Here is a 20135-nt window from a genome sequence, read left to right as displayed (position 1 = left end):
ACTGGTGATGTGGCAGAGCATGAGGGTGAGAAAAGCCACCCGGGCTTTGTGTACTTGTCACTCTCCACAGACGGGAGGTCACTCCTTCCAACTGTTTTTACACAGACTTCAAAAGAAGGGGGAGTAACTCACTATATATTTATTTTTTATTCATCATCATCATCATTCTCTTCTTCTCTTCCTTCTGGTGTATTAACATGTTCAACTCCCCCACAGAAAGGAAAAAGGGGGAGAGAGGAGAAAAGGGAAGGAGACCCGGCAAGTGTAGCTCAGCGGTTGAGCGTCGACCTAGGATCCAGGAGATCGGGGTTCGATTCCCGGTCAGGGCACATGCCCAGGTTGTGGGCTCGGTCCCCAGTCGGAGGCAGCAGATCAATGACTCTCTCATCATTGATGTTTCTATCTCTCTCTCTCTCTCTTTCTCTCTCTCTCCCTTCCTCTCTCTGAAATCAATAAAATCATATTAAAAAAAAAAAAAGGAAGGAGAGAGGAGGGGAGGGAAGAAGAAAAGGGAGGAAGGGAGGAAAGGAGGGAAGAGGCTGGTTAATTTTCTGCTCTTTCATTGCATCCATTCCTTCAGAGCCAAAGATCAAACGTCTTAAATGAATCCCCTATACCCACTGCTTCCATCGCCTCCTACTCACCCGTTCATTTAAGGCCTTACACATCAAGGTAGGTGCTGAGAAGACATGACGACTAAGTCTCGAGGCAGCTCTCTCACTCCATTTGCTTTTTTAAAAATTTATTTATAGATATTTTGAGAGGGAGAGAAAGAAACATCAATTTGTTGCTCCACTTACTTACGCATTCATTGGCTGCTTCCTGCATGCGCCCTGACCGGGTATCGAACCCACAACCTCGGCGTATCAGGACCATGCTCTAATCAACTAAGCCACCCGACCAGAACCTCCACCTGCTTTTCTAAATCAGAGGCCACCATTCTCAAGGCCCCGGCCAGGCAGTTCCACAAGACTGTCCGAGAGGACCGCAGTCCCTACACAGTATAAAGGGAGCTCCTGACCTTCCCCCCCCCCCAGCCTCCCCTCTCTGCTTCGAACAGCCACCCGGCCTGCCAGCACCTTCACTTGTCGTGTCCCTTCCACAGGTTCAGTCACGTTCTAAACTCCTCCACCACGTTTCTCGCATCTGTTTTCTCATTTCCATCTCCACGCCTATCTTTGCTCAGGCTTTTTTTTTTTTTACCTTCCATCTGGACGGCAGCAACAGCCTCCTAACTGCTCTTCCTCCTCCCAAAACATCAAATGCACTTTTAATAAATCAGACTTCCCAACAACATAATTCTCCTGTCATCCTCCTAATCAGAAACTTCCATAAGTTTCCTTTTAGCCGCAGAACAATGGCAAACTATTAAACCGGCATTCGAAACTCCGACAACCGACTCTGGGAGCTACTTAATCTCACTGATTCAACTGAAACTGAACTGTACTAAGCTCCCTTGAACATCCAAACAAGATCAATACTCAAGAAGCTCAAATTACTAAGAAGATCACAGTTACGTTTGTGGATTTGATAGGAAATCAATACATGCGCCAGGCTCACACAGCTTCCAAAATGATAAATACTTCTCTTTAGAGTCTCATTATTAAAACCTGAGTATTATCCAGAATCACTGAGTTGCTTTAAGAAATGCCTTTTTCCCCACCCCCAACAATAATAATTTTCCTATAATTGTTTCCCTCTCTATAATATTCTAGCCTTTGAGGCTCCTTGCACACTGAAATAACTATGGCACAAATTATAAGTTTAAAAACCAAATGATAAATATTTTATTGCATCATTTTACATCATTTTTAAGCACCTTTTTTTCTTTCATTCATGAATGCTTTAGGTGTAACTGTAACATATTAAAGAAACTTATCTCAAAGTGCCAGCACCCAAGTTGATACCTGCTACTATTGCCAGGAGAGAGTGAGGTATAAATTGAAATTCATGTGAGAAATACGCACTGGATGCTTGTTCAGCATTTCTTAAGTGAACTATGATTTTTCTCAATCCCTAAGGCACAATCTAGCCAAAATGATCCCCCTTATTTGCAAAAAAAGCAACCCTCTTAAACACCTTGAAATATGGTGAGTCAGGCATATATGCACTTCTCTAATACCTGAACAAGTCATAACGAGTCACAGTATCAACATACAGTCTAGCTGCAGGCCATGAAGGAGTTAGGTAAGGTAAATTATACCAAAATGGAGATTAAGAATTTTAAAAACCACTGAAAAACCTACCAAGAACATAGCTTGTGTAGATATTCCTATTATGGTGGATAAATTTCAAACAACAGAGAATTTTAAGGGGCTTTCAAGCTCCATACTAATCTCATTATTTTTACATAGAAAAATCACTAAACCTCCAGGTGACATTTTTTTATTCCACAGTTTGTATCCCATACAGTTTTAGATACAGCCTTGCACATGGTCAGGCACCAATAAATGTTGAATGACCGTACCTGCATAATGCTGAATTACAGAAAATCTTGTCCTCTAGTATTTTGTGAGTGCTTATTTTGTGGGAAGAAATTTTATATGACACACCTCTTGGACCCCAGCACACCTAGTAACACGCTCAACCAATACCTGGTGACTGCCTGAATCACAGGATGTTAATATGACTAAAATTCATGAAACTGCTTCAGTAAAAATACAGACCTAGGAGGCAATTTCTATGTCTGTATCAGGAATGCGTGGGCAAAGCTTTGTCTGATACCACTGGGTGGCTTGTGACACTGCAGTAGACAGAGCACTTAATCACCTCCAATGCAATGTGGCTGTTTATTACCTCATGAGGTTTCTGTTTACTGCGCAATGTGACTTTATGTGCAACTTATAACTAATACTGTCCTGGAGAGAAAACGTAATACTGGGAACATGGTTGACTGGTTTATGGAAAGGCATGGCTCTTGTCTCAAGAAACCGATTGAGAACTTTCTAAAATAAAAATCAAGTCTGGATTATAAGTAATTTGTGATTTGGATATGCAACCATTAAAAAGATAACCATGAGCACTGCTATCCACAACACTGCCTTTTTCTTATAAATATTTAGCAGTTTCTAAGTATTTAGGAAGATTTGGAAACTCAATATTTCGCAGTTTCTTATAGTGAGTACTCATCAGGATCCCTCTACAAACTCTCCCGAACTCGCTGAGACTTTCCCATAGGTGCGCTCACTCCAACGGCCACACGCCAGGGGTTTCCCACGGCAACGTCTCCATGGGGGAGCGTGAGTACTCGCGGGAAGCCAGGCGTGTGTTCCGTTACGGTCTGTGCGGAAAGCCACCAGACTTGGCCATTTGATCCATGTCTCGTGACTGCCTCCAACAGTTCTTCATTAAAAGGCACAAGAAATCGCCTGTTGCGCAGCCGGTGTGGCTCAGCGGTTGAGCGTCGACCTAGGATCCAGAGATCGTGGTTCGATTCCCGGTCAGGGTACATGCCCGGGTTGCGGGCTCCATCCCCAGTCAAGGGCGTGCAGGAGGCAGCCGGTCAATGACTCTCATCATTGATGTTTCTCCCTCTCCCTTCCTCTCTCTGAAATCAATAAAAATATACTTAAAAAAAAGAAAGAAGGAAGGAAATCACCTGTTGTTTGGCTTTAAACATAGATTGCAGTTTTTAAGGACAACTCTGAAATCACTTAGATATTAAATTTCTTATATAACCCACGGGAGAAATTGATATATAAATTCCTCCCTTCTCTCATTGTCTTGTTCTTCTCTAATTCTCTTAATATAATGTCAACAGCAGTTTTCATGGCGTTTTGGACACTTTAGAGATAACAAAAGTGAACCTGAGAATTCATTTAAGCTAAAATTGAAACATGAGAATGTTAAAATTCAATACTGCTGTTTGCTTACTATCTACTTACAACTCTTCATCATTCAGTGAATAACCAGTGGACACTTAAAATGCTTAAGATAGCAAATTTGTGTTATGTATTTTTACTACAATCTTTTTTAAAAAATCATTTTTAAAAACTAAAAACATATAAATAAAAGCTAAACTATAAAAAAGTTCAGCCCTCTTCAAGACCCTCTGTTCTGAACAATGCTTTCTAGACCCCAGAGGGCCTGACCTCCTGGCCCCTGGTTCTCCCTCCGCCTTCAGTGACATTTCCGAACAGGGCCGTGCCTTGGCCACTCCCCTGGGGGACCTGTGCTGCCTTGACCGCCTGGATGCCTGGGCCCCACCTCAGCACTCAAGCTCAATAATCTCCCACAGGTTGTCCTACAGGCGACACACAGATGTTGGCGGCCTCTCTGGTTCTCTCTAAGCTAGAGCACTGGACTGAGAAATCTGTATACAAACAGTAGCATTAACATAACATAATAAATTAAAATAACATATGCCAACTGTGTTTATGAACTTCTTTTTTATCTCTTGCAGTTCAGAAACAGGTTTCCCTCATAGCAGCAATATCCACACTGGGCCTCCTAATGAAATCTTTCAGAGGATTCTTTGAGGTTCATGTGGTGACAATTCCAGTCCAAAGAAAGAAGCAAACAAACAGGATCACCGAAAAAAATTCACACCTTACTGAAACATGGGCTTAGGTTCGAAATGTGCAGCTCTACAGGTCAGGCCAGGTGACCGCCACCCAGCAGTGAGAAGCATGCACCTCTGGCCGGTTCTATAGCCTGTCTCACCCTTTGTCCTGTCCTCAAGTCAGGGTGACATGGGCACAAACACATCTCCACCTGGAGAAAATATCTCCAAGTTCTCCAGTAACTTGGTGTCCACTGCTCTGCATAAGTAGGGTTTGTTTCCAAAGGTGACCTTGTCAATCTCTGTTTTTTTATTTTTTTTAGGTAACGAACTGAACCTTAATGTTGGCAAAAGTGGACACATCTTCGGGCCAACCTACACAGTCCAGATTTCTCATGATGTGCTGGGATACAGAAGGCAGAGCCAACCTGCCTACCATGTGCTTTCAATAAATGTTTAATGAAGCACACAATTAGCTGTGGTATTTAATTAAAAGACAATATCTACTTGGAAAAAATACATAATCTTGGTTATTACTATAGTTGGCATTATCATTCTCATTATAAATGCCCTGCAGAAGTCCAGCCCTGTCAAATGCATCTAAACCTTAGCTGTTTACTTCTGTTGGTCAAGTGTGTGGCACTGGAGAGCTAAGCAATTGTACAAGTTCTTGTCCCAATTACTTACAAACCAGCCTTGCACTTGATCTTACGTTGTAGAGTCCTGGCCCTAACCCAAGGGACGTGCTCTCCCAGACCAGTTCAGCTAAGCTCTCCAACCACACATGTCCCCACCTGTTACCTTTTCCATTGTCCTAATGCTTCGTGTATGTCCACGTGAACTGATGGCGGGCTAGAATTTGCTGTGGGCAGAGCTGTGTCACCCACTTACGAATGTAACTAATAAAATCTTATCCTCGGCTGTCTTGTTCTATTGCAACATACACTTCCTGAAAGGAGCCTCATGTTTTCTGTTGCTGATAACTTCTCCATGACACCAAGTTACTGAAATACACCAAGAAAAACAGTAAATGCTGTTTATACTCTGCTGATTGTATCAGTTCCCTGCATTGACTTTCAGGAAGAATATGCCACAAGCCATCATTAAGCAGTTTCTAAAATAGCTTTTACATAATGCATACACTAAAACTGTAGTAACCCTCTAATATTGGGTTATTCTGTTAAAGAAACTTGAGTTTTCAAGAAAAGAATGCAGGTAAAACAGTAAGATGTTTTTCTTTCTTTATTTTACTTTATGTACTTTCCTTTTTGTTTTATTTTGCCTTCTTGAGTGGAATTCCTCTAAAGCCTATTGTACCGTCTTCTACAACAATGTGGGGGATATGACGTAACAGATTCTCTTAAATCCAAGATCACCCACAGAATCTATAGAGTCGCTTGCCCCAATTCTAAATAATCCAGGCTGGCTGTCAAACTTTCCAGTTCCTCTATTTACTTTTAAAACTTTCTGTCTCTTCATTTGCTAATATTTCTTACCACTATCAGGTGACTACCTCTAGCAACCAGTCAACTCTCTTTTAATTTACTGCTTCTAACCTGCCAGAAAAGTAAGACAACACATATGTCCTTATGTGAGTGCAGATGCAAAGAAAGAAGAGATGAAGTCATATAGAGAGAATGGACAAAAAAATGTGAAATTCCAGAAAGCTTTTTAAAACCCAACTGCTTAGAACTGTTATCCTTCCTAAGTGGGTATTAGGAGACTTTAAACATCTACTTTAAGAAGTTCTGTGGGGTATTTTTCTCAATTTTTTATAATGAGTGTATCATTGCAATTTATATAATAAAAATTATTTTATACTATACTATGCTTTATATTGCTACACTTTTATATTATATTACCCAAACATATAAACTAATCTGTGAAGTCAGACTTATTGGGCTAGGGGGAAGAGGGGAATCCCGAGGAATCTCCTTAGAGTACAATGCAAGGTTAGTGGGTGGTCTGGGGGGATTCAGAGATTTGGTAACCACCTACTTGTTTCAAATCCTCTTTCTGATATCAGCTATTTATTTGACTTTTAACAAGTCCTATTTTTTTGTTTATTACTCTTCTCAATACTCAGTACTTCCATTATAAATAACAATAATATTTATTGCAAATACTCATTGAGCTCCAACACGTACCCAGGAGCTGTGCAGAGTGATCTATAAACCTAATCTCACTTAGCCTTTACAATGACCCGGTGAAGAAGCCACTGTCATCCACGGGCCGAGTGAGCCTCCCCGCAGGGGCGATGCAGCCAGGTCTCCCCCCCGGTTATACGGCCTCCCCGGGAGAGCACTGGTTCCTGCCTCTATCCAACTGAAATCGTAAGCTCACTCATGTCCATCCGGCAGGGTTATTACAAGAACTAAAAAGGTAGGTGTGGATGCCTCATAAACCCCAATGCACTTTTAAAATGTCATTATTGATCATTATAGGCAGAGTTAATTATGGCCTCCTTTTTAGTTATTGACAGTCCTGCGGTAGTGAGACTGTCACTACTAACGTACCGAGTTTTACGGAGGTGAAGTTATACCGGCGGTCAGTGATGCGGGCAGCTTAACTGATAATTATCATATTGTCACTGGCATTTAGAGATTCATCAAAAATGCTAAATAGTAAATGTTTCCTCAAGTTACACTCTGCTTTAGACAGAAAGGTTTAATCTTCACGAGTTAAGGGACTGGCTGTGATGAGGAATTCAGACAGGACCAAACCAGGTTCCCAGGGATGAGGGCAATCCAAGGGCCACCTTGCAGAAGCGAAACCCACACTCCGAGGAGGAGGCGCATTCCCACACAAACAGAAATATCCTTTGAAATCACAGCTGGAAATCTGTCTTCCTCTTGGCATCTCTGTTAAAAAGCACGTCTCCGCCGTCGCACGCGTTCAAGAAATAACATCCAGTCCCACAAACCCATCCAGATGTTCTCGAATATTCATGACGTGCTTCCAAGCTGGTCTGGACTTGCCTGTGATTTAGTCTTCATTAAATTCCACCGGCTTCTGCTGGGGCCCGGGAGAGGGACAACATTGATGGGGCACAGATTTCAAAATCTTCATATTCTAAAGGATCGCAGAAAGTCTCTCACAGATTTATATGCAAGCTTCGGAATAACCAGAGATAGCTAAGCTGGTTTAGGCCTGACCTGAACTTGACAATCACTGCTAGACTTGATCACTGCTAGAGCTGATAAATTGAGCCTCCATTTCTCACACACAGGTTGACATGTCGGAAAGGGGGCAGGGGCTGGGGGGAGGGGGGGCTGGATCCTAATGAGTAATACAGTGAAACATTCCAGGGAAGCCAATGGCTATGCTCCGAGGTTACTGAGATATCTTTTCCTGTCACTAAATAAGTTAGTTAATTTGTGTCTCCAGATACAGAATGGTAGAAAAGCCAACGGAACCAACTATATTGAACAAATTTACCATCATGTTTTCTTCTATTTAAAATAAAATTCTCAAAACTCCCAAACTAAATGAAAAGGCAGCTAAATTAAAAAACAAAACAACAAAAAATTTCTGAAAATGAGTACAATCATCTTTTAACAAAGAGTGGCCAGAGAAAGTGGCAATCAATATATCTGTTGTTCAGGAGATCCATTCTTTCTGTCCCGGGTTGTTTCAGTGCACAGGAACTGTGCTGAGGGGTAGTCTAAATATGGACCTCTAGGTCAGGAGCATCTAAAATATGGGCCTATATATAGGTCAGGGGGCCAATGTCAGCTGTGAACACCAGCACCAGCAAGGACTTACAGCACTGCTCCAGGTGACTTCCTGTCTGGACCCTGCATGCACCTGCCTAATCCCATTCCAGATGCCTAACCCTCACCGTCCCCAAGCCAGGCCTTCCTTGGAGGACAGGTCGACCACCTGGCCTGGGCCATTCAGTCCTCATCAAGAGCCTCAAGTTTAGACCTTTGACATTACCATCAAATGACATTATAGGGACAGCTACAGAAACCCACTCTTAGGGCCTGAAAACAGGCAACCATTCATCCCACTCCTTTCCATTCTGTCTCATGTCAAGACCATACAGGCCTCTAGTCTACTACAAATTGACATGTTTAGATAGCCTATAATTAGTTCCTGATTAGTACAAATAAATCACACTGTAATCTTCCGTGTTAAGAATGTTTAGTAATTGTTAAATTGTAAACATTTAGAGGGCATTACGTTTTGGTAATGTGGTTTTACTATTCCACGTCTCCAAAACAGCACCTGGCCTGGGCCTCCTTCAACTCTGAAAGGTGCCGATTCTAAAAACAGAGCCACTCCTTTCCCCAGCCAAGCCCTGGCCAAGCCCTGAATCTGCCATCCAAGAGGCCTCTTGTACTTTAATTCCTTGGCTTTTCTCCCCAGTTCCTGTCAAGTTGATTAACATTTAGGAATTCTCTCTGTTGTATGTAAATGAAAACCACTACAAAGTTCAGACGTTTTCCCCCTTTCTGGCAAGCATTCTAATCTTAAGCAGGATGCTATTTTGGTTTTTAATCCCCCAGGCATACTGTGTTTTATAAGCACAAACAAACACAAATCCCATCATTTCTAAATGCTCAGGAGCAAACACAGAAAAAGAAGATGATGTTGTTGAACTACATTTGAAAAATCTGATGAAGAACTCGCAACTCACAGACAATTATGTCACACATAACACATCTAATCTGTTGTCTCCATCACTGTACAGTCTACAAAGGTCTCTAAGTTTAAGAAGATAGACATACGCCTAAGCTGACAGTAAGGACAATAAAAACCTTAATTATGAGAAGCCTAGGATGATGCCAAGGTCAAACCTGGCAGCCAAGGGATCTGTTTATGTCCATGTTAACGTGGCGCAATGTACAAAAAATGCTGACAAAATTGGGACTGGCCATTTGACTACAAACAGGACTTTGTGTGAGAGGAGCCAGAGCAGAGGACTGTATTACCATCTGGCTGAAGACATAATGCCTCAGTGTATTTTGACATCGAGTGTGTGAATCCCACAGCAGAATGTAGCTCAGATTCCCCATCTAATGCCCACTGTTTCTGATTGCAATCTGCACATCAACAGTAGCCCGAAGCTAGAGAATGATGTCAGTTTAGGCAAAATGAAATGAAACAAAAACAAATTCCCTCCGAAGCAACAATTGGGCTTTAGAGGTTGAATATTTAAACACAGGGCAATCTGCAACACAGATCACACTCTTATCCTGTGGCTAATGAGAATAAGAATTTGGGGAGTTTGCCTCCTGAGCGCCTAATGCGCCTGGAACACGCCAATACTTCCTGGGAACACCTTTCACCAGGGCACCAAGTTGGGGCAACCTTGCTTTCCTTCTTGTCTTGAATATTCAGGGGGCTCCAAGATCCAGGAAACCTGTTTCCCACGTGGGTTGCTTACTGTAGCAATTAACAAAAGAGCAGTCAGTAAACAAAACAAAAACCCCAGAGAGAGACTGGACTATGCATGCATGTCTATGTGAAACCACCGGTTCACCTTGGCCCAACCGGTCAACTATTGCGAAATAGTAATATTTTTTGTTTTGTGTTGGAAATGGCGATGAATCAGAACATCCTATTTTTTCATATCGATAACAACCCAAGGACCTGTGAAAGAACAGCATGTACCTTTTTTCGGCACCTCATTTATACCTTAGATTCCAGCCATGGTAAACCTCTCAAATGGGCCCTAAAAGCTGTATTTTCTCTCTCAATTTTGACCTTTGCACAAACTGTGACCTCTGCCTTAAATTATTCGACACTGTCCTCACCCCCCCCCCCAGGTTAATCTCCTGTGTTCTGTGTGAACTGACCTGGGTATTGCCTCCTTCAGGAAGCCTTCTTTGATTTTCCTAAACTGCTCAGGGGCTCTCTTCTGTATTCCTGCACAGCATTTTAATAGTCTGTCTACCTCCCTACATTGTAACCTCTCTGTGCCTAGAGCACACATCTTTATCTGTGTTTCTGGAAGGGCGGTGGTAGACTCAGACTCAATAGTCATTAAATATTTTTAAATAATCACATGCATGAATGAATTCAACATATACTGATAGAGCACCTATTATGTGTCATGCATTGTTCTCTATGCTAGATTAACATTAGTGACAAAAGACACCGACTAAAACCGCTGCCCTCAAGCCAGGCCTTCCTGAGAAAGGACATAGAGAACTCTGCACGGCGATGGATGGCTGTGTTCCCCATGGTGCCGAGGTGTGGATGACACAGACAGATCCACCTGACACTGTATAGCTAAGACTTGCGCATTTCAATATGCAAAATGTACCTCACAAAAGAAGGACTTTTTAAAAATAACAAGAGAATAAAGATGAAACGACAGAATACTGGTAACCGCTGGGCCTGGTACAAGGTACAGGAAGCTGGTATATTTTGCTCTTTATAGATGTTTGAAACTTCCCAAAATAAAGGCTAAAAAAAGTTCTGCATTTATGTGAATATTAATGATTCTTATAAATATTAACAAATTAATATTAATAACTATTAACGAATAACAGACCCCCTTTGGCATTACTACAGGTTTTGAACTCGGAACAGAAGGCAAAGAAGAGAAATGAACAGTTATAGGTCACTTCCGATGACGCACCAGATACTTTATAGCAGTTTTCTCATTTAAGCCTCATAATCACTTTGAGACATTTTTACCCCCATTTATAGATAAGGAAACTGAGGCTTGGAAAGGTTACACAATTTGCCAGCTAAGTAAAACAGCCAGGATTTGAACCTCAGTCTGTCGGACCCCCAGCCTCTTCCCAGCCGTGGTTCCCACACCCTTTGTCACTGCAACAAGCCCAGAGGCCAGGACTCCAGCTTGGGCCTGAGGTGGGAGTGGAAACATCTGAAGAAGCCCAGGAATCACCACCAGTCACAACAGGCACCACTCTGATGCCTCTTGGCCTAGGATTGTATCTGCAACAATTAAATTATGAAAACTTCAAGATACAATAATTAAACCCCAGAATCGTTCCCATACCATTGGCAATAGCTCTGGTATCACATTTCTCTGTGATAATCGGCAATATTTTCATTCTCAGTCCTAAGAGGCCTGGGTGGGTCTCCGCCCACGCTCCCGTCTCCTGGTGCCCACACGGATGTGGTAACAGTTTGGTACAGAGTCCAAGTTGGGCTTCGGCGGAAGTCGTCAATGGGGTCCCGCTATAAGTGGGGATCTCTCCATTAGGGCTGTGCGACACAGTCAACCTCAGAGATGCCAAGGATGCCGATGAGTCCAGGAATCGAGGCCACCTTGTGCATGTCCCTTTCCTGGCCATGGTGTCCCTCTGACAGATGTCAGACTGTCATCACTAGAGATGGGCCCATTATGGACTTGAAACGCTGCTGTCATTTCCAAATGCAGCTTCTCCCAGCCAGAAACACACGGTGCTCAGGCACGTGCCAAATGTGTGGAAATATGGGCAGATTCCCTGCTGTTCACAGCACTAATGATCTAATCCCCAGCACAGGCCACGGCTGCCGTCCAAACGCACCTTCCTGTAGGGCCCATTCGGTGCTAAATAAAAACTCTCACCACAGTTATCAATTTATATTATAATTCCTGTTTATACTGTTGAATTTTCACCCATCTGTACTCTGCTGCCTTCATCTAAACTAAATGGTCCTAAAAACACTCTATCAAGTAAGTGCTTTATGCCAGTCAGGAGCGGGGAGATGAGGTACTGGAAAAGTAGCTTGCTATCCAGTCCAGAAAGTTAATTACTAACATAATCATCAAAACCTTTTCTTTTTCAGGGTTAAGTCAAGCATCTCTGTGGGAAGGCTGTCTTTTTGGTTTGTTTGTTCTCCAGCTGACATGCACTTAGCTCTTAAGGACAATGCATTTTTGGACTTTTCAAAGCCAAAACACAAATATTTAAGTATCTAGTCTGTCTACTAAATATTCCCTCATCCACAGGATCTAAAAATAAAACAAAGTCATAAAAACCAACTTACCCCATCACCCCAGACTCTCTGTACTCATGGCTGCCTCTACATAACTTCTTCTACAGCAGGTAAAACAAAGTTAATGCTACTTTTTTCCCTATAAAATGTTTCAGGCTCCTGATATGTTACTATTTCCTCTTAGGGCTTTGGATGGATCATTTCTTCTCCAAGAAATCTCACATTCAGCTTTGATGGGGCTGTTCACTAGCACAGAAAGAAAGAATTAAGCTGCAGATCCTCAGACCTGAAGCTGCTCCAATTGCCGAACAGGAAAGAAGTTTGTCTATACTGTCCGAAGGCAGAACTCAGGGTCTAGAAATACAGGTAAAATCTGATGCAATAAAAGGGAGCATTATAGACTGAAAGTTACAGCTTTTCAAGAAAACCGAGTTCCCATCAGGACTTAGTCTGTAATGACCTCATGACCTCGAGAGGGAACTTTACTACGTTGCCAGTGTTAGGTTCATGCCTGAATGGAATGATAATCTTGAAACCATCTAATATGGACATCTAGACTATGGGGCCTTGTGAATGACTTGTGAGACACAGGGAACCCACCCTAGTCCCCTCCAGTTAGAGACTTACCCTTGGCCGCTGCAACTTGCCTGGAATCTCATAGAGAACTGGAATATGTCTATTGGAAATCTTATTTTCTCACTAACTACAGTTTAAAAAATGAACAGTTTCCAGCCTGGCTCGAATGAGCTCCCATCAATTTTACCCACCACCACATTCTAGCACCTTTGATAACTAATTAAGCTCATGTGGTGTTTTCCCTCCCCAGACCGCCTTTTGCAGCTCTGGAACGGAGAGCACCAAATTAGGCCCATCTGTCTAAATGGGGAGGAGTTCATTACCCCAACACCAGGCAAGCTTCCTTTCCCACCTAGAAGCTGCCTTCTGAGGTTCCCAAACACCGTGGGATGATGACGGTAACCCTAACTCTTAACCAGGTAGAATTCCGGGGAGAGCAGTTCAGTGTCGTATCAAGGATCATCTACCAATTCTGGCCTTCATTTCCTTGTACTGTGAAATATCCGAGGCCACAAAGTATGCTACCAGACTGTAAGTCAAGGTCAAACTTGCAACATTCAAGAATTCAGTGCAGTATTTAAGTTCTGCTACAATCTTGCCTAAAGGAAAGTCTTTTTTCATTAACTATGCCCCAACAGGAGAGCCTAATTAATTTTAACGAAGCAGAGGAGTCTTTTTGCCACACGGCATTACTTTCTTTAAAGGAAAGAAATAAAGTAACCCTGCAGTTCACACAAGCCAGGAGGAAGGAAAGTTATAGGAAAGAAGCCGTTGGCAACAAAGACGCCCACGTGTCTGCCTGGGCCACGGTGTCAGGCTCCCAGCTGCCCCCAACTGATGCTTCTCAAGCTTCAATTGGCTCTATTATACCAACTCCCACCCCTGCCAACTTCTAAGTCAGTGAGCGAAAAAGAATCAATAATTATTTGACAGTCATGATATGTTACTCCTGACCCAAGTTAAGAAAAGAAATTAAAGCGCATAAGAAGGCCAACCTCTTACTCGGGTGGAAGTGGATCATGTCTGCTTATAGGATACACAGCAGGGAAGCCTAAACCACTTGTTGGGTCCCTTATGTAACAGGTCCTTTATAACATAAAATGAATTAATAAAAGAATGATCTGTTCCTAGTTTCTTACTGGTTTTTTTTTATCCCAACTCTAAGTAGATTTATCAAAAACATTTTTTTTTAAAGGATTCCACTGAATTAGCAGTTTTCAAGCTTTTTTTCTTTAAGATTCACATTTCAAAGATCTGTTTTAAAATAGATCCACATAGTCCCCCAATATACATAAAAAGATGGTGAAAATGGAGGTGGTCCACATGAGAAGGCCATGGATGGTTTAGCCTCTTTGTCTGTCTCCTGTTCCTGAAGTGGTCTTAAGGTCACCACAGCGAAACGAAACAATTTGAAAAGCACTGAACCAGATGAATTCAAGTACAACATATACGGCAAATTTCAACTGGTAATGCAGAAGTTTCAGTAAGATACTTCATAATAAATGCACAGCATGGACACACTAGCACACACAGAGATTATCTACCTAGGGAGGACCTAAGCTGTTCGGTTACCATTCATCACATACAAGTTCAAATGCTCCACTAATCACACACATAAAAAATCTTCGCAAACCAGCCAAACGGATTACACACACCTGAGTGAGAGACGAGACCGTAGTCATGAAAAATGGTGATTATAGAGGTCTTAATGACATGGAGGAACTATAATAAAATGTTATGGAAAAAAGCAAGAATTACATTGCTGATATGAAAATGCCCAGACAACCTCCGAGCAGATATCTGCTGAAGCACCAACGTGGTTATTGCTAGGAGGGAGATGAAGGTGGTTTCTTGATTCTTTAAATCTTATTTTGTTTCTAGAAGAACAGGCAGAGGAAGAGAAGGAAGGAAGGAAGGAAGGAAGGAAGGAAGGAAGGAAGGAAGGAAGGAAGGAAGGAAGGAAGGAAGGAAGGAAGGAAGGGAGGGAGGGAGGGAGGGAGGGAGGGAGGGAGGGAGGGGGGGGGGGGAGGGAGGGAGGGAGGGAGGGAGGGAGGGAGGGACAAGACCAGCAGAAGGCCCACAGCGGGGTGCTGGGCGGGAGCAGGGCAGGAGCACCTCCCAGCGCCGCGCACTCACCGCGTCCAGGTCCTGGGAAACCCGCCGTTTGCGCAGCTCCTCCATCCTTTCGCACACGTCGGAGAAGTAGGTATTGTAGTAATCTGCATACTGTTGCGCCAGGTCATCGATGTTGCCCAGGGAGCCGTCCTGAGGGTGAGGAGGGTGGGAGGAAGAGACAGGAAAATAACAAAGGCGGTCAGTCCACCTGCAAAAGCCCGGCGCCATGTCGCCTCCCCCTCCACAGTGTTTTCAGTAATAGCTGATGTTTACTAGCTGGTGAACATGTGTTTGGTAAAGCTTCACATGTGACATCTCCTAACGTCAGGACAGCCCCTGGGTACAGGACCCATTTCCTCACTTATAGAGGGACAAACGGTAGCTCAAAGAAGTTGAGCGACAGCCCCAGGACGGCAGGACTGAAGAGAAAAGAGGCCAGGCCTCCAGCCTGGGGCCGTGCGAGACCAAGGCCACAGTGAACCCACACCCCTGCCTGCTCAGCATGGCTAAGAAACCCCCAGGGAAGCCCCTTCAGCAGAGGCCCTGTGTCAGTAGGAGGCTCCCTAAAGCCCAATCGGGCCCATGGCTGCATCAGAACCTCCTGGGCAACTTCTGTGAAATCCGATACCAGGACACCACTCCCCAAAATGCTGACTGGAACCCGAGAGAACGCTGCACCTGGGACAAACCTGAACCATCCTCTCCCTCCCTTGAGACCCTCAGAAAAGTGGAGTCATTCCCAAGTCCAGATGCAAAAGTACGCATTACAGTTTCACCTAATAAATGAGAAATCACATGTCTCTTTACTGAGGAAAGTGCCCAGAAGCTGCCCTGGAGCCCACACTGCTGAGTTCATGCCCAGCTCGCTGCCACTTGTGGGTCAGTGACCTTAGGCAGGTTCCTAAGCTCTGGCAACAGTAACTCTCTCACAGTGAGGAGCAATGCAGTAACATGAAACAGTTCTGGAGCAAAGGAAGTGCTCACAATCTATTCAGCTAACAACAGTCACTACAGGATAATGTTTCGGACTACAGTCTTCCTTCAGGGGAGCTGAATCCTAAATACAGTCTGAACACAAACATATAAGATGACAGAAATGCTGCATCCATTTCTAAGTTATGCCATTTTTTCTAGCCACTCATTCATTCAGGGAAAGGTCTCCCGTCCCCCTTTTGACTTCCCAACGCGTCCTTTCTTTGGTATGAGTAAACGACTCTACCGAGACAACCAAAGAAAACAATTTTACCAAGACAACCAAGAAAATACAACTTTTGGGCAACCTGAAAGACACGCACTCCCTTACTATCTTACAGCCCTCTGGCCAGTCCCCTCGCATAATTATCGTTGGCACAACATGCACAGCGAAACGTGTCCGTTGCTGAGAAGCACGCTTAGATGCGATCGAGGTTTGGGGATTAAGAGCTCTCCAAAGGCCTCTGTGCAGAAGACCTTGAGGGCCGGGTCGGGAGGCCTGAGTCAGGGCAAGTTACCATCTCTGCCCCACTTCTGCATTCGCCAATTTTACAGAACTAAGCAGAGAAGCAGAAATTGAAAGCAATGAATTTTTAGAAAATATTCTTCCTTTCCCACCAGTAAAATGTTCTACGTTTGCAGGAATTGCCTCCAAGTCCCCAGGACAGAGCTAGGAATGAGAAGGGCTCTTAAAAAACCAGTGAGATATTTGGACAGGTCTGGGAAAAAGTCACTCCTTAACCGTCTGAGGGGAAGGCTGATGATGGACAGCATAGAGGTGGGAGCCCACCCTGCTCTTCACACGTTTACCGTCGAGTAAATTGGGAAATAACATCAGTCAGGGTGGAATCTGCGCGGAGCCTCTGAGGAAATCCACAGAGGAGACCAGCCTACCCTATCAGCCTTTGCTGTACTGTCTTCAGTCAAGGAAAATGCCCGAAAACAGAGTCACTCTTGGGAAAGAGGGAGCCAGGCCAGAAAATATGAACGTGAGGTTCCTGAAATATAGCATGATAAATCATGATCCTAAGGTTTGCCCTGACGCGCCTCAATTCAACAGCAGGCGCCACACGGGCCACCCCACGATAATCTACAACCTCCCGACTGGCTTTCCTGTCTCCAGCACTCTGCCTAAATGCCACTGACCCGTCAAAGTGGCCTTACAAAAGGGATCTGATAGGGTCTCTCTCCCCTGAGAATTGCCCAGGCCACCCCCATCCCCCATCCTACAAAATAAGCCTCAAGCTTACCAGCCTGGCCTCAGCTCCCTCCCCAACTCCGGCAGGTCCAGGGAGGAGCTGAGGTCTGCAGACTGGGGGGACCTGGGAGGACAGAAGGAGCCAGACAGCAACAAGCAGCCTCAAGGTGGCAGGTTCTCCCCCCACCCCCCCAGGGTCCTCTCCCAGCTCACGCACCTCAGCTAACACCAGGAGAAGATCCTGGAAGAATCTTGAGCAAAGAGGGAAATTAACATCCATCCATCCATCCATCCATCCATCCATCCATCCATCCATCCATCTATCTCTCATTTACAGGGGCACTAAGAGTTGTGTCCAAGCCAAGGCACTCAATCTGGAATTGTGGCTTCTCTCAAAAATAACCAGACTTTCTATGAACTGTACAACTTATCACAACCCACCGTTTTCTTGGACTAAATTGAGGCCACTCCAAAAAAATGTTAAACATTTATGTAGCTTTGTTCCACTTATTCCCCCCCACCACCCTTTTTCTCTCCTCTCTCAGATATCCTAGCAACACCTTCCAAAACAACTGTTCACTTAATTCCAAAGTTTCCAAGCTGTTGATCAAACTTTTTTCCCCACTAGTGAAAAAGTTTAATTCCTCAGCCCTCACTCCCAATCACGTGAAACTGCCTGGTAATTTGGGGGCCTCAAAAATGTAACTGTTAGGGGAGTGGGTGAGGGGTGGAAGGGGTCAATGGGGAAAAAAAGGAGGCATCTGTACTATTTTGAATACAAAAGTTTTTTAAATATATATATATGTTGCTCATGAGGAAGAAAGCAGCTGTTCAACTAACTCAGGCCAAAGACAGCAAACATCTTACACCTGCCTTCTGCTGCAATACTCCACACTTGGCGCTCAGCAAATGATAATTTAGAACAGGGTGGCTCAGCTGCCTCTATGTTTTCCCAAATTGCTCTCCAGATGTGCACTAAGTCCCTATAATTAGCACTTCCATCAGTCTTGATGATTTGAATGCCAAGAAAGGCAAAATAATTAATTTAAGTATGTTTTTTAAAAAGTAGGTCTTGTCTGCCACCCCCATTCCATCCACACTCTTTCGGGACTATCTGAAAACCTCTGCATCATTTATTTCTATCTTACATGTTCTTACTTGAGGTAGTACAGGCCTGTTTAGTAAAAATATTTACTTCTACAAAAAATGTTTGCAACATTAACCTGTAGGGAATTTAAATAATGCAGCTGTATTTCAATGGCACCACACCTAGTACACATCTTTTTGGATTGTAAAGTTCATGTCTGACTCAACACCCTACAAACGCTAATGTCTGGAGGCACTGGTGTTACAAAATAAACTTCTAACTATAGCAACTTTAAATCACCTCTAATTCCTTATAATAGATACAGTTCTTAAAACACTGTAATGGTCTCCTTTTGAACCTTTTTTTCCTTTCAGATTTCCTGCTCCAGGGTTTATTACTTGCCTAATCTGTTTCACTTCTTCTTTGGGTCTCGTGCATTAGAGGCTGAAGCAATATTTGTCCAAGTTCAGGAACAGGGGGAAAACTTTATTTCCTCAAAGTAATTTTCTTAAAGTAAATTGTGAAATTTTGTGCTACATTATTGTTTTGCAAGCGTTTCCCCACCCCTGTGTCCGTGTGTGTCACAGAGAGAGAGAGAGAGAGAGAGAGAGAGAGAGAGAGAGAGAGAGAGAGAGAGAGAGATGAAAATTCAAGTTCTCCTTTCTTCTTATAGAGCCAGGTCGCAGCATCCTTCCATATGACCCTCCAGTTCCCCAGTACAGACTTGAACTAAATTCTATGGTCCCACGAAGCCACAGCGCACGTTTATACCAAACACCCATCTTTTATACACCAGCACAGGATCAGAGATAAGGGGCGCTGTACCAAACAGTTCAGACTGGGGGGCTGCTGTTCCAATGAAGTAGAAAAGAGGCAAAGCACTGTTCCCTCAACAACCGACTGAACGGCATTTCTCACACTTCCAGCCCAGTGTACTTCGGTCTCTGAAAAATGTGAAAACTAAAAGCACTGTGAGAACAGAGGCCTCATCTGTATCATGACTTCTGTGGTTTTTGTTTCTTCTTTCCCCAGATGTCATTTTTGGTTTAGAGCATCTTCACAGGCTTGGGGGAGGGGGGTGCGCTTCTCTGACACCGGGAGACACAATGTAATCTGTACTGTTGTATGCAGATTACATGCAAATAAATGCAAATGAGCCTGTGGTCCTGCTACCTTAAGTGCTATGTATAAAGACACAACCTCAAGGGAAAACTCAGTGTGTTGCTCTAAATGCCCAAAGTTGAGACTCTTGGCTTACTTAGTGTGTCTCCACCCTTTCTGCCCATAATAGTAAGTACATATAGGACATATTTGATGTAATATAAATTATATGTGATGTTTACACTGCTCAGCGTTGTTTGCGAGAGGGAGAGAGATAAATATTTAAGTCCTCTACAAGTTAAATCCACTAAAAGAGATCACTACAAGACAGTGAAACCTAATTGATTTCTTGACCGACTTCACGTTTTCATTCTTACTTAGCTTGTTTAAACATTCTGAGGTGATGAACACTTTTAGCAACCTTTTGAGTGACACTGCTACAGCCGTAAATAAGACTTCAGTTCTGGTCTCCTTGTTCAACCTCTTTGAATTCATGAGATGTCACTGTCTGCACCAGCTCTATCATCTTATGCTGCCCCATCGTTCGGAGGAATCCACTGAATACATAATAATTGACCTCAAATAGTTTTCTCTGAAGTATCATTCCCACCATTTCTGCACATGGCTAAGCGGGAATACAGTTTGTCTCAGGAAAAAGTTTCTCACATGTAACAACCAAA

General features: G+C 43.5%; 1 protein-coding gene across 2 annotated transcripts in view; it reads right to left on the bottom strand.

Annotated features, from left to right (window-relative positions):
• SASH1 (SAM and SH3 domain containing 1) overlaps positions 1-20135 on the bottom strand; it is a 155813-nt gene that overhangs the window by 105427 nt on the left and 30251 nt on the right. For both annotated transcript variants that reach the window (XM_087817676.1, XM_087817677.1), the window contains exon 2: positions 15119-15247. In XM_087817676.1, coding sequence (XP_087673802.1) covers positions 15119-15247 — 129 coding nt within the window. The remainder of the gene's footprint in view (positions 1-15118; positions 15248-20135) is intronic.

The sequence above is a fragment of the Miniopterus natalensis genome, chromosome 5 (assembly GCF_054644295.1).
Source record: "Miniopterus natalensis isolate mMinNat1 chromosome 5, mMinNat1.hap1, whole genome shotgun sequence".
Taxonomy (NCBI): domain Eukaryota; kingdom Metazoa; phylum Chordata; class Mammalia; order Chiroptera; family Miniopteridae; genus Miniopterus; species Miniopterus natalensis.
Note: the sequence above shows the minus strand (reverse complement) of the source record. Positions and strands in the feature narration are given on the sequence as shown.